This window comes from Triturus cristatus, chromosome 8 (assembly GCF_964204655.1).
Source record: "Triturus cristatus chromosome 8, aTriCri1.1, whole genome shotgun sequence".
NCBI lineage: Eukaryota > Metazoa > Chordata > Amphibia > Caudata > Salamandridae > Triturus > Triturus cristatus.
The window spans coordinates 838,414,496-838,430,443 of NC_140591.1; the positions used below are offsets into that span (position 1 = coordinate 838,414,496).

A 15,948-nucleotide genomic window follows, 5' to 3' on the forward strand; every position below is an offset into this window, starting at 1 on the left:
AGTTGGGCTCAGTATCACCTGCGTGGCCCTTTGAAAGGGGTTCTGACAAGGGGTGACTTGTTTAGCACTTAGACGTGGGGTTTTAGGCATGTAGAAGAGCTTATTTTTACATGTCTTTTTGCAAACGTGAAAATGTGCAGGCTGCAGGAGACTAGGCCGCAATAGAGGCCTGTGTCATGTTTTCAGGGTCACAAAGTAGACGGCACAATTTAGTCCAAGGACCGCATGTGACATTGAATTTTACGTGCCATATGTGCATTTGCTACACCATATAGAGTGGCCCTATAGTAAAATTAAAAATGCCAAATGGGGTTTTAAACCAATTTCAACTAGGTTCAAGGCACATAAACTAGGCACTGAGTATCAGTGTCCCAGTGTTAAGGTGGGTCTCCCCAAAATATAAAAACTGGGGGTAAACACCCAAAAAGGGTCACTTTGCAACAAACAGTGAAAGCACTTGTGTGATTTTGTTTTACAGCATCAGTAACAAAGTAATACAGCCCCTTAAGAACATGTAACACTCCGTGCCCCTTTACAGCCACCAAAACACTGATAGTAAATACACATTTGAAAATGAGCAAACACATGCGGTAACTGTGTCACCACACTTCACTATTCGTTTGAAACCTTTCTGAAAAAAATAACTAAGTTAGAGATAAATATTATAAAAAGCATTTACACCATGAGCAGCAATGTATTCCTTTTAAATGTGTGACCTCAAATGTTACACATTCTTTCAGAGTATCATGTGTAAGGTTAATTTGTTTCTGATGTATTCGTCATTTCCTTCTGTTTGTACATTTGTGAAATTGGCTCAGCAGGTGTGTTACTCAAACCGAAGCCCTCTAGCGTTAATTGGAACTCAAACGATCATTTCAATGGTGCTCTTGGTACTTCAATCCATTTTTAGGTCTCACAGACCTGCGTTGCAGCGCGCATGCGCTGCCCGCGTCTGAGAGACATATTGTGGGTGAGTATATTTCAGAAGGGGGCTTGAAGCCCCGCCCCTCATTTTCATTGGGTAGCATCACCATTTATGGTAAACAGTGGCTTACCATTGAAAATGAGGCTTCTGTTTTACCGCCCTTTGTCCTTTGGGGACGGCCCATCCAGCCTGGGTCTCCTGCTTCACGGCTGTCGAGAAGCAATTTCTTATCTCAGAGGCGTGTTATGTAAACACGCCTCTGAGAACTAGTCCTGATGGGCCTCCCAAAAGGAGACAGGGCGCCGCGTGTTTATTTTTGCATCGCGCTTTCGCTGAAAGTGAAAGCGCGATGCAAAAATAAACAGTGCTATGGCGAGCGCTTGTTTTTCAGGCTGAGTGGGTGCCCCTCCTGCCGGTGCGGGCATGCAGTTGGCCTGTGGTTGCTGGGGGCTGACTGATGCAGGGTGGACTTGGAGTTCGGTGAGAGCTGCTCTGCTCTCACCCTCCTGTACTGCTCACTTCGCTCTGAGCCTCACCTTCACCAGCAGAAGAAGCGCAGGATTTGAACGACAACCTCTGGCTGACAGCAGAATCCTCTCGGTACAAGGTGCAGCACCCGCGCCTCGAGGGGTACAGGGAGTGCGCAGTGACATGTCTCCTGGGACCAGCCCCCAGAGATGCCCCTGCCACTTGTCTCTGTCTGTCACCAGTAACCGGTGCTCAGCAACCCTCCCCGCCTCCCCCTCGTCGCCCTTTCCCGTCTGCTCCGACCTGACCCAGCAGCAGGCATTCAGTAACGTAGCGATGTGACGTTTCACCAGCTGCTTCTCTGCACTGCCTGGGAGGGATAAAGCCGCTCCCAGGCTCCCGCCCGCACTGCTCCTGGTCCCTCTCTGGGAGGTCACGCTCACTTCTCACCATCCCGTGCCCTGCAGTGTCTCAGCCCTGTCCTCGGGCTCTGCCTCCCCCCCTCCCCTCAGCGGACCCCCTGCCCAGAAGCCCCTCAGCCCAGGCCGGGACCTCAGGACACCGCACGATGGGTCGGCGAGACTGGCCCAGGGGGAGTATGGCGGCCGCCGTCCTGCTGCTGCACCTCGCGCTGGTGCAGGCTGATGGTAAGCACCCCTCACTCCTCTCTGGGATGTAACGAAGCCGCTGTATTATGGGGAACGTACTAGTGGACAGGATGTTATGCGTTTTACGTACAGATAGGTGCTCGTAGAAAGAGACTCTCTGCTTTATTTCTGTTAGTCTTCCAAGTGGCACTTTACTGTGCACCCAAGTCTTAAATATGCCACCCGGTGGGTGCCTGCCACTGCTACGGAGGGTGAGACTGCTGGTTTGCACTCAGTCTCGCTCTCCGCAAGGCCGGTATTCATCCTCGGGGGAGTGGGCTAAAGCCAGGGAGGGGGGTAGGTGCGACCAGAGAGAATGTCAGCATGGTGCTAGAATTTGAATGAACCCGATGTTTTTGAGGCAAATTAGGAAGAATAACAATTGTACAGCTGTTATTTTGGTTTCCGTTCTCTTTTACACTGATTACATTTTAAATGGATGCTTCAGTGGTACAGTTAGTTGTAGTGAACATGCTCGTGCTCGATGGCTGCACCAGACGGGGCGCATGGGGCTCTTGTTCCTGGTCACGTGGTACCTTAGGGAGCCTGAGCATCGAAGGCGGCCCGGGTGCACGTGCACACCCACCTCTCACAACCTCTGGAGGACGTTGCACATGTATTGTGATCTCAGGCGCATCCTAGACTCCGCACTCACGGACACAGGACACGAAGCCCCCGAAAGTATCAATATAGTCTGTTAGATGCACATTAAGCATTTCAGTCAAAGTGAAAATCCCTGTTTACTGGTTACAAATGGTTTTTATTTCACAGAAAAAGGCCAATATTCATCTTGAGCACGAAGATTTGAGAACCTTAAACAATACGATGCTCATGATTATGGGACCCCAGGCTTGGACTAACTACAGTGGTTTATTTGTAAAAAAACATAAGTGCCGGGGCTGTCGTCGGGAGGCAGCTTGCACCAGTCCATTTCTCTTGTTAGCGCCGCCTAAAACAGAAACAACTGCTAACCTTGAAAGTGGGGAGAGGATGCGGCGTACTTGGCAGATTGGACCTGAATATCGTGTGCTGTTGTAATAACTTTTAAAGTATATGGCCTGTCTGGGAAAAGTGTGTTCTGCTGCATATCTTAACTCCACATGGGTTTTGGGCATTAGATTACATATAGCCAGAAAAGGGAGAACGAGAAATTGTACTGGTTAGAAAAATAATCTGAAGTCGATATAGAAAACTAGACACCAATAATCAATTATTAATAATGACGTTATAGACGAGTTTGAGGAAGCAGCTAGAATCATCTAAAGCAGAGCATCCCAAGCCTTTTGGAACCACGACCCAATTTCTAGAATGACAAATGTTCGTGGCCCATCTACCTTTAATGGACATGAGGCGGGCAGTTTCTTTAATGCAACTAAAGCATTGTGTGGTAGCGCACTGTGATTTATAGACAACACATTTTCCATTGAAATGTCCACTAAAGTTTCACAGACATAGAGCTTTACTGATTAAAAAGAAAATCAAGCAAAGCAAAACAAATGTGAACATCCAAAGGCGATTAGTGAATAGCACTGAGGCTTTAGAATAGGCAAAGGCTTCCAAACAGCAAGCACTACCTGAACACAAAAGCTACAGAAAAGCAGTTAGAATGTGGTTGTGCCAGAACACACACTGGCTGTAGCCTAATAGAGGGACTACTTGAGCTCTGTTATCAAAACCAAATGCAACACAAATTGAACAAAGTCACAATCCATGAAATGCCATGGCAATGATGGATTGCCAACCAAAGCAATCTATGGAGAACAAATAAAACCAGTGGGTGAAGGGTCTGAACTAAACCCACTGCCTCTAATTCCTATTGCACTCTGGTTTGACCAATTAATGACACAAGATCTTATAGACCACAAAAACTGTCTGTAACCAGCTCTAAGTATGTAACATTCTATCTAATGCTATTGATCATTTTAATAATCTGTTTGTAAATTAGTTTTGATCTGATGTCAACAAATATTGAAAATGCAATAGGTCTCGCCTTTGACTAAGTAAAGCCATTTGCTTTGCTAATGGTATTGTATAGCAAAGCAAACGGCTTTAACTTAATAAAAGGCGAGACCTAGTGCATTTTTATGCTTGTTTATAAAGACAAGAGCAAGTTGTTGAAAGGCGAGTGCCAGAAATATAATACTACACCAGGCAGACTACAGACATAACATAAAACTAATGTCTCCATTTTAATTTGGTACTAGTGAATACATAATTTGTTGTTTTGTTTTAAATTATAGTTTTAAATAAATGGAGCACTTGTACAATAAATATTAGGTAACCAAAACTTCCCAATGTTAATAGGTTATAACTAGCAGAATAGTAAATAAATAAAATATAATATACGAAATTACATTAGTAATTTAATGCACACTCATTACAGCCCACATGCAAAATAAGAAAACTATGTGGTTAGTAAGTGCCACTCTGGAATCAGCTCACCTGCATCAGCCCTTATGCTCACTCTGACGTTTGAAATGCCCAACCGTGTTTAGGGTTCAGTGGGGCAGTTAGAAAACAGCACTTCTCAACACAGGATCTACGCTGTAGGAGCTCTGATTACGTTTGGAAGGATTAGGGATAAGGATAAGGTTGCCAGATAGCTACAAGTCACAAGGACATCTTGTTCCAGTCCTGGTAGTTCTTTTAACAATTCAGTGAATTCCAAGAGTTGTTGCCTCATTTACTTTTAATTAAACTATTTGACTGACACGCTTGATAGCAATGATCTGTAAAAGGAGCAGACCGATAATAAAGTGTTTGCGATATCATAATTCACAAACCAGCACTTGGAAGGAATTACCTTATTCTGAGAAGAACAGGTTTGTGGAATTATATTCTAAGCAGTCCTATAGGACAGCGGTTCTTAACCTGTGGTCCGGAGACCCCTGGGGTTCCGTAACACATACTCAGGGCGTCCACGACTGCTTAGAAAATAAAATATTAACAGATTACTAAAGTATATATAAATAAAGAAGCAAATATAAAATTGAAGATTTTAAAACATTCTGTAAATGTGAAGGAATTTGAAATTGATGGCTTAAAAATCAAGTTGGTATCCTCAGAATGATTAGTGGGAGCAGTGCAAGTGCATTAAACAAAATACAACATGGGACAATGGGTGGCCTGAATTGAATTTAAAAAAGCTCCAACCTTCTCATTAACATTAAAGTTCAGATTTTTTTATTTGTATGTGAATTAAATGAAATATTTCATCATTTGTGTATCTGTCGAATGCTTGTGCCTGCATTTTTGTGTATTGTTTTTGCCTTTCACATAAAATTGCTAATGCATGGGGCACTGGACTTCCAGTAATGAGACTCAATAGGAGTCCCCGGATTCCAATAATGATTCAGGGGGGTCCCCGGATTCCAGTAATAATTAAATGGGGGTTCACAGCAGTCATGGCTACTGCCACCATGAAGTGGTTGCGCTGCAGGGCAGCAGGAGCGTTGGAGGGGAGCGGGGTGGGGGTTTGAATTAAAATAAATATATATATAAATGTATCTGTTCCTGCACCTGCTTCGTGCTTCAGTGCTCCTCTGTTCTACTGCTTCTAGCAGTCCCTGGGACAACAGACTCCACATCCAATCCAGACGCTGCTCTCATACTCCTCCTCCCTTATATCCCCTCCCATGGCCAGGCCAGGCCCGCCCCATCCTACACGAGCAGGCTCAGAGCCAGCAGCTGAAAAATAAAATGATAGTAAAATGTTGTTTTATATTTCAGCTACTGGGTCTGAGCAAGTGGGGCGACGCTCCTCCGCCATTGCGGAGGAGCCGCCGCTGGTTCAGAGAAGTCAAAAGGTTAAGACCACAGCAATAGGAAACAAGCATTTGCAAATGCAATAGGTCTCGCATTTGCGAGAGTTGGAGCGATTGGCATTGTAAATGACAATGCCTTTTATTCATTTGTTTTGAAAACCTGCAAGCGGCGCATAAACACGCACTTTGTATGTATAGTCCTTGCTTACGAGAAGCAAGGCTTGCAGTAAAGGAGATTGACAGCCTTGCTTCACATAAGCAAGGACTATAAGTACAAAGTGCTTGTTTAGGCACAGCTTGCAGGTTGTCAAATGCATAAATAAAAGGCATTGTCATTTACAATGCTAATAGCTCAAACTCTCGCAAATGCGAGACCTTATTGCATTGCAAATGCTTTTTTTTAAAGCCAATGCGAATGTCACAAACACCCCAGGTAGTGTCTTCTGGTCGTCCTCCAGGAACAAGCTATTAAATGTAAACTTTTGAAACCGAGATAATCTTTTAGTTCTGGGAGTGACACAATGATTGTGCTGACTTTTAAATTTGCTCAGGAAACACACACTGCATTTTGTTAGCTTTACAAACTCATAAATTCAAGTCTTACCTTCTATTTTGAGAAGCTTCTTCACGGGCACCTCCTTGTCCTGTGACAACCATTGTGCACGGTACACGCTGTCGAAGCTCCCTACACCGCAGTTTTCCAAAAACTGCAAGTCGTCAAATTTAATTTGCACCAATGAAGCACTGAGAGACGACATCTCAATCACAAAATGCTACACACTGCTCAAGCCTCAAGGCGAGGTGAGTTCCCAGATTTACAATGACTCGGCTGCGGCTGGGGTCTGTCCCGCTGAACGCTCGCGTGTCCCCATGTGAGGCAGTGACAGAGTGCAGGTGCACGCTTTCAACTCGCTGCTTGCGTAGCAGTTCTGGAATCTGAACCATGCAGCCTTTTCATGTTGTGATCCCTCCAGAAAAGTATAAATGGCCTACGCAAATGACCCCGCTGGCACAGACTGTGCGTTAACCCTTCAAAGGACAGTATATAGGAGTACATAGTACACACTCACAGTTGCTCACTAATAGTAGCCTAAAAATCATGACGGGAAGAGTTTCCTTCTGAAAACAAACATTTCCAAGGCCTGCTTTCAAATCACTCATGGCTACAGATCTACATAGCTAAGAATATCTGGAAGAACTACACAACATAACAAGTCAACAAAGATGGCGTTGGGCTGTCCAGGCGAGCGCGGTGGGAGTGCGCGACGCCGTGAGCGTGCATAACGGCTGTACGGCCCCACACTGACATCGGCAGAGAACAGACGACGTGAGCGTGCACATGGGCTGTCTGACGTCCTGTCGTTGTTCATGCTGGTGTACTCGAGGGTGCCTTGCACCGCTGTTTGCGAGGAATGGGAGATTGCACTTGTTGGTGCTCCCGTATGACAGTAGGTTGCTTCGCTGCTCACTACTTGTGCAGTGCTCATTTTCGCTTGGCACTGTGTGCACTTCTGTGTTTATGAGGAGTGATGTTTGCTCTGGGCGATACTTTTGCACAACGGAATCTTACCCTGCTGATTCTGGTTGATCGGCTCGCAACAGCGGTAATGTATTTGTAACGAGGCCGCTTTTGTAGCCTGAGCCACAGCAGGGAGCAGTGTGGGTTTGGGTGAGCCCGGGTGGTTTGGCTATGTGCATTGAGATAGCATAGCCGGGGCCGTGGCGGGAGCCGGAATGGTTCTGGAGGCTGCGGCGATGGTGGAGGGCGTACCCATGTGTCCATGTCTTTTCTGAGAATGCAGAGGAAGATGGCATTGGGCTGCGAAGGGTTTTCGTGACGGGCATGCTCATTTTGCTTTTGAAATATGTCCCACATGTTTATTGATGGCTCCGATTTGATTAACCCCTTCGATGCGTGTGATGGAGCGGTTCCGTCATGCGCGTCGGTTGCGCTGTGTGCATGACGGAACTGCTCCGTCACGGCCCCGCCCGCGCACGGAACCTTCAGCACGGCGCGGTAATCCGCGCCGCACTGAAGGGGTTAACGTGCCGTTTTTGTGTAGTATCGGGAAAGAAGGGCTATTTTTGGTTGTTGGGGTTTGTTCACTGTCGACCAGCGGAGATGCCAGTTGGCGGCTGGTGGCAGGTCTGGCGCGGATTGCTTTGTGGATAAGGTGCTTGATTTTGCTGGAGTTTGGATGGTGGGGCGTGCAGCAGGGAGGCCATTCCCCTTTGTGGGGTGTGCGGGCGGCTCGCAGCGCGGGGGTAGTTTTTTGAGGTATTCAGTACAACACAGCTGAGAGCACAGCAAAGCAGTGTGACTGGCTAGCGTTGTTGCACTTGGGATCGGGAGTTTTTATGGTGGGCGCACAGCAGGGAGGCCATTCACCTAACAAGCTGTCCACACATGTTCACGTAAGCGCAGCCTACACAGACAGGAGATGTGCACGCGTATTGCGCAAGCCGTACACGTGCACATCTCCTGTCCAGGCCTTGCCGTACGCGTGCACATGTCCTGTCCCCCATCGAAAGCAAGTCGACAACAATAGATCTCACCGATAGAGAGCAGCGCTTTGCGCTGCATCGTTAGGCGAGACCTAAAAATCAATATACTGGGCACACAGTACATCTGATAGAATTGCTTGTCTAGCTCGATAGTTCGAACTGTTTTTTTTCATTTTACAATTAAACGATATCCATGAGGGCCATTACTTCTTGTTGTGCAGCATTTACTGTGGACATTACAGACTCAGAATAAAACAGTTTCGAAATTTAGACAAACTGGAAGCAATATGATGCGATTTTTTTTTTTAAAACTGCAATAATATACTGCATGCAAGTATGGAGTTCTTGAGCACACCAAGTGACACTGCCGTCTTGCCTGGGATGTGTTCAACAATCATCACCTACTGAAAAGCGTTCGCAAAGAATGAGGTGACCCAACGTAAGACTTGCCCATAAAAGCCAATAAGCGTTTCAGGGTTACAAATTTAAATATAGTGGAGAACTGTATTGAAAGCAGGCAAGAGATTGAGGAGAACCGGAAAACAGGGAGTCATCAGAATTCAGGATGGAGTAAACAGCAATAACCATTTTCAGGATTTCAGCTTCACTGATGCAACAGGAGCAACTGAGAAACTGCTAATCTGCCAGAAGGTAATCATCATTTATGGAGGTGACTAGATGATTGAGACACACTTCTCGATAGAAAGCAACAAGAGCAAGACAAGGTGAATGTCGGACAACAAAGAAACAAATAATTTACAGGTATCCCTCGTTTAAAGAAATATCAATTTTCTCAAAGGAACGCAGATTGTATTTTGCGTTTTAAGAAATACCTGTAAATCTCCAGGGTTCATTTTCCCAGTACGACCAGTAAAATCTTCATGGGCCATTGAACCTCCATCCAACAGGTAAGAAACCTAATGGTGGAAAAAGAAAGACAGTAAATACATTCAAATCCAATAATGTAATGCTTTCCAATGCCAACACAACACCAATTGAATACAGTGTCAGGCTATGGAATTCAGAGTGCTGTAAATACAGGACCCTACTGATCAAGAACAAAAGAATAACAAGTAATAAGATAAAGACATATGCTAATTTCATCGATCATTCCTGCCACCAATTATAATACATGTTACTCTGCTTAACTACTACTCTCCCGTTGTTTTTGTGTAAGTTCAAAACATTTCATATTTTAGTACCCTCAGAGAAATATCATCTGGATTCCTTAGACAAATTCCCAGTAAAAAAAAAAAGAAAAAAAAATTATATTATATATATATATATTTATTTATTTATTTATTACTGGCGGTCGCCAGTAGGTAGTTCTAGTTAGGACCTATTATCCATAGGAAATACGCAACATTCTATTTGGAATAACTTTGACGCCGGTTGACGAATCTTCGCAAAATTTTCAAAACTCGTGGCCAGCTCCGGTCTGCTCCTATCCTGGCCACGCGGCCCCCCTCCCCAAAAAGAAATTTAAAAAATTAAATAATTGAATTAGAAAGGCCGGCCCCGGGGGATGAGGTCCCCGGGGTCTTTAGTGGCCAGAGGAGGGGGGCAACGCAGCCCCCCTCCAAAAAAAACAAAAAAATAAAGGCCATGCCCCAGGGGATGGGGTCCCCGGGGCTGGTAAAGCCTCGGGAGGGGGGCAACGCGGCACCCTTCCCAAAATTTAAATTTTATTTAAAAAAATGAGGGGGCAGGCTCTGGGGGATGGGGTCCCCAGGGCCAAAAAATAAGAAAAAGAAGGGGTGCTATGCAGCCCCCCTTCAAAAAAAAAAAAAAGAAATACCGGCATTGCGTTGGAGGCCACGCCCCCTCATTTCAGCACTATGCAAACGCGCCCCCTGGCGCGTTTGCGGATGGGGAACGAATTCCCCTTGAATATTGGGGGTCCCTGGGGGCCAACTAGCCCACAAGGAACCTCCAGTATGCGCCAGGGGGCTGCGTTGCAGAGAGGTGTTCTGAGGCCATGCCCCTTTTTACACCTCTCTGCAACGCAGCTCTGTGGCGCTTAATGGAGGTAGCTGGTAGGGTAGTTGCACCCCAGGGAACCTCAGGATTCAAGGGGAGGCAATCTCCAAACTTAAAACGCACCACGGGGCGCGTTTGCACAGTGGTGAAGGTAGGGGGCGGGCCTGAGGTGATGTGTGTGCAAACACGCCCTGTGGCGCGTTTTAAGTTCAGGAATTAATTCCTCTTCAATCCGAAGAGTCCCTGGGGCCCAACAAGCCCATCAGGTACCTCCAGAAGCACCACGGAGCTGCGTTGCAGAGTGTTTGAAACCATTGACACACCAATACAAGTTTCTAAACACCCACTCAGTGATTCCTACATATATACACACATCTAATCACTTACCGATAGATTCACTCATACATGCTGTCAATGATCAATAGAACACTATCAAATATACTTATACACCCATATCGACATTAAACACCAGCACACAACCTAATCACTTATGCAGTCATCCCACTCACTTATGCAAACAATTGATCATACTTACTTTTACTTAGCTACACACTTATACAAACACCACTTCATCTATTCATATAGATATTAACTCATACTTAGTGTGTTATAAAATCACTATTACAAGTATACAGTTATCCATACAGTCACTCGTACAATCACTGAGTCTTATGTATACTTATTTATATACAACAACTGACACATACACTGGCTTTTAATTTTCTAGTTTGTTGGATATGTACCATTGAGACATATATTTGCTCATCACCACACCCATAAAGATATTCACTCACCCAAACAACTGTTATAACATGTAGTTTTAACTTCTGATACCTACTGAACCAACTATTCATACATCTTTGGGCTGTCACACACCCCCCACCAAACCACACACACATTCACTCTCCCATACAAATACTCAGTTAACTAATCAATAACTAATATAGACTTTCACATAGCTAGTAACCAACTGGTGCAGCAGTTTAAACAACAACTGACAAAGTGATCTTTGATGGAACCTGTAGCCAGTTACATTGACCATTTCTTGATGCCCTTCGTGCTCAATTTAAATTCATATGTACGTGACACAACTGATCTGTTAAAACACCTACAGGAACTACCATGGCATGCGTCATATCTGTTAATCTCGATGGACGTGATATCTTTATACACTAACATTGACAATAACATTGGACTAACTGCATGCAGTTTCTTTTTGAAAGAAAGAGACATCAAATTCAAACATCACAATCAGATGTTGATGGATATGATCCAGATGTGCCTAACTCAAAATGTATTTCTTTTTGGTGATGAAATTTACTTGCAAACGAAAGGATGCGCGATGGGGTTCTCTTTTAGCCCGGCATACGCATGCCTGACCATGGGTTGGTGGGAGCAACAGATAGCATGGCATCCCAACAATGACAAATTTGTGGAAAAAATCATGAAATGGTTACAATATATCGATGACCTTTTAATAGTGTGGGACGGCACGGCACAAGAATTTGAGGAATACTTTCAAATTCTAAACTCCACAGATGCCAATATCAAATTTACGCATAACATCAGTAATGAGAAAATCATCTTTTTAGACACAGAGATTTATGTTGCCAACAATAAATTAGAAACCACACTACACAGGAAAGCAACATCTACCAACTCAATTCTACATGCCAATAGTTTCCACCAACCAGCAGTAAAAAACAATATTCCATATGGGGAATTCTTGAGGCTACGCCGAATCTGTTCAGAACAACAGGAGTGGTTACAACACAGTCAAAATTCAGCCATCAGATTCAAACATCGCGGATACCAAACAAGTACCATTCAGAGTTGCTGGAGGCGTGCTAATGAAAAAAAGAGATCAATCCTTTTGAACACCCAGAAACAAGATACAAGCATTGATGTGCATCAACCGACACCAATAAGACTCATTTTGGATCATTCCAATGAAGCCAAACAAATAGGTGATATCTTACGCAGGAATTGGAAACTCTTACAGTTAGACCCAACAGTCAGGGAAATTATGGGTAAGCATCCTAACATCACGTTCCGTCGTGCTAGGAAGTTACGCGACAAACTAGTACATAGTCATCATCAAGATCACACCAAAAAGAAAGGAACTCAATGGCTGACTACGAAGGGTTTCAAAAAATGCCATTCGTGCAAAGTGTGTCAAATTGCTAAAAACATAACAGAAGTTCCAATGCACGATGGCAAAAACATCAAAAAATGGGTAATAAAAGAATTGATTACCTGCAAAAGCCAATTCGTGGTGTATGTGATCGAGTGCCCCTGTTCACTCAAATACATTGGCAGTACGAAGTTTGAATTAAAAAAAAGGATACTCGAACATGTGAGAGCAACGGTAAACAAAGACAGAAGTAACGCCGTTGCCAAACACATGGAGACGCACCATGACAGCAACTGGAAATTACTCTGTTTTTGTGGTCTGGAGACAATCCCTGCAAATGAAAGAGGGGGAGACAGAGAAAAGAATTTGAGACGCCGTGAATCACGGCAAATATTGAACTTCAGAACGTACACCCCCTGGGGGTTAAACCAGAGTGAGGAACTGTACGTGCACCTGTAAGAAATTTTGTTTTCCTTGTTGTTTGTTTCCTAGTTATAATGTGACCTGGATAGGGGAAGGAGATAGGCTAAAAATTTCGAGTTATAAATACAGTTACTCAAATGATGCATAAACCCGGTGTCCCTAGTATGAAACAACCATGAATCACAATAATAGCCCACTGGAGGGCTTTAAGCGTTATTCAATGAGGTTGTAACTTTATTCAAATTTTACATGAATATAAATGCCTATTGTTTAAAAAGATCGTTAGGTGGAACATACACAAAATATTTTCTGTCGTGGCAATCTGGCACAGTTATTGTTTAAAGGATTTTAACAGAGGACATTCACAGTTGTATATAAACAGACAGGAGAAAAAGATAATGTTTATAACTTATACGCATTAATTCATGGTTGGTTTTGGGTTATTTTGACTACGAGTACCGGAATCCATTAGGGTAAAAACATTCAATGGTGATTGACAATGTAAGAATCACATGACTTCGCATCACCTTTCTTATTGGTGGGTTTGAAGGAGCAACACTAACCGTGACCAAGCTATCAGTGGATAGCGAAACGCGTTGGTTTGTCCCTCAACTTTGAAACGAAAATAAGCTGAATAAAAGATTTTGGGGATCAAGAATACAGAACTTTGTGAGTGTGCGCCAATTATTTCTTGAAAGAAATGTGATGGTGAATATATATATATAATACATATTTAAAAAAAGAACCAAACCACATTCACTAGATGTTGTCATTAGTGATGTCATTTGAGATGTCATCAGTGATGTCACGGACCATGTCATGAATTATGTAATATGTGACATCATCAGTAGTGGATTGCGTGCGCGCGAGATGTAGTTAGTACAACTAACTATATCGGAGGAATTTCAATGGTTTTGTACGAGTGAAATGTCCAGCTAACTATAACACCCCTAAAACCTATGGTTTTTTCAGTGAATTTCTAAGACTTTAAATGCTAATTCCTAACTATATCAGGCCTGAAACCTATGTTTTTTTCAGTGAATATATATATATCTGTGACAACTTGCCAATAACTTATAAAAAATAAATGAATCAAAAAACAAGCACCTTCTTGCTGTAGTGTTATTCACATTTGGTATGGTACAGAAAAAAACTTAGATTGACGTTCGCTGAAAAGGCCTACTAAACAACATCACCAAATCGAGAGGAGATGTAGCCAGCAGCAGATTTGTGGGGATTTGTCACACAGTCCTCGATACTGCTTATCTCCATGATGATAGTGCATTTTAACTCACCTAGAAATTACCCGTATCATGGAAATTAAAAGATGAATCTTAGAATGCATCAGCCATTTTGAATCATGACTGCAAGTAAGCTTTTACACAGCAAATGCTTAGTTTGTGACTCCTGTCTGCTTTTTCATTGCCAGGGACACTCATTGCAAGTACTCATGCATTCTTTGGGTGTGGCCATCCGTGAATGCAAACTAGTGTTGACACTGCTGGACAGCCTGGAGGCAACCTTGCATGAACAAAATGTGAGCATTAGAGAGTAGTCGGGGAGAAAAGCAAGAAGGTAAACAAAATAAAAGGGAAGAACATGGATAGAAGGGGTTCAGGGGTGGTGGAGAGACTTAAGACTAAGCAGGGAGTATTTTGAAGGCATCGAAAAATGGTAGAGAAAGAGAACAGTGGTGATGATAGTGGCAAGAGAGTGCCAGGGGGAAGACGGTGGTAATGGGAGGCCATTAGAGAGACACGACAAAGTAACCTAGGGGACTAAGGAGAAACTAAATGAATGTAAGAGAGAAGTTAGTGCAGACCAAGGACAAAAGAGTGAGAAAGGACTACAGCGAGGGAAATAGGTATGAGATAGTACAAAAGGATGAAAGTACAAAGGAGAGAAAAAGTTGGCTGGTCAGGAGAAAAAGGAATGATGAAGAAGACAGTGGATGACTGAGGGAAAATGAAGAATATAGGGTGGTAATTGCTGAAGTAAGAGAGGTTGGAGGATGGTGAAGTGAAAAGAGAGACAGGTGAAGAAAAAAGGATGATGGAGAGAAGGCGACAATGGACAGAAAGGAGATGAAATGATTAGAAAGAATAGTGAACACAGATGAGAGTGCTAGAAAAGGAGGCAGACTGGAGACAGTCAAGAGAGACAGGGTGATGAACAAGAGAAAGAACGTGATTGTGGAAAGAAACAGGAAGATTGCTTGATGAGAAAGATGCAGAAGAGCAGAAGAAAGGGAAAAGACTCCTGCGAAGAGGGAAGTGCATAGAGGACAGAGTGAAGACCAGAAGGAAATGGAGAAGGGTGATGGAGTGAGATAAGTAGAGTGGCAAGAGATGTGGGAATTGGAGACAGGAGGAGAAAGAGGATATAGGAGAAAGAGGATATAGGAGAGAGGGGGACAGAGACCGAAGAGTCGAGGAAGAATAACAATGGAGAAGGGGAGAAGGAAGACAGATGAGAAAGGGGAAGAAGGTGGTGAAAAGGGTGGAACGGTTGAGAGTTTAGGAGAATGATGGAGAATAGTGTCGGAGGATAGTGAAGAGAGGGTGAGAGGAGTGGGAGAGAAAGGGGGAAAATAATACTTGGCTGAGAGACTAGTGTGGAGACAAGGAGAACACAAAATAAAAGATAAGTGTGCTTTGATGGGCAATGTCTGTTCATTTCAGGTTAAATAGCTCACATTTTCTGCTACGTGTAGATTTTAGGGCATCCCTAGATGGTTTACACAGTATTGGTTTTTGAAAAGTCTTAACCTAGCTAGTTTGTGGGTACTAATCAAGTTTCAGGATGGAAATGGTGAAGGATCACCCTCAAAATAAAGAAGGCATAAGGGACGGTGTTTCGACCCCAAGAAAATAAATGCTTGTCCACTGAGAAAAAAGTGTACACAAGCAAGCACTTTTCCAATACATTTCAATACGTGGACATGTAAGCCTTTCAAATTTCCATATGCGAAATGGATATGGATTTGAGTATTCAGGAATGTCTACGATATGAACGGCAATCCAAAGGTTCTCTATGAAGTTGCTCTGAATCTTAAGAAAGTTATAAATATACACCAAACTTACAGTTCTTTTTTCTTTGGGG

General features: G+C 43.6%; 1 protein-coding gene across 4 annotated transcripts in view; it reads right to left on the reverse strand.

Moving 5' to 3' along the window:
* PIR (pirin) overlaps positions 1-15,948 on the reverse strand; it is a 515,558-nt gene that overhangs the window by 255,051 nt on the left and 244,559 nt on the right. For all 4 annotated transcript variants that reach the window (XM_085622324.1, XM_085622325.1, XM_085622326.1 and 1 more), the window contains one exon: positions 9,143-9,226. In XM_085622324.1, coding sequence (XP_085478450.1) covers positions 9,143-9,226 — 84 coding nt within the window. The remainder of the gene's footprint in view (positions 1-9,142; positions 9,227-15,948) is intronic.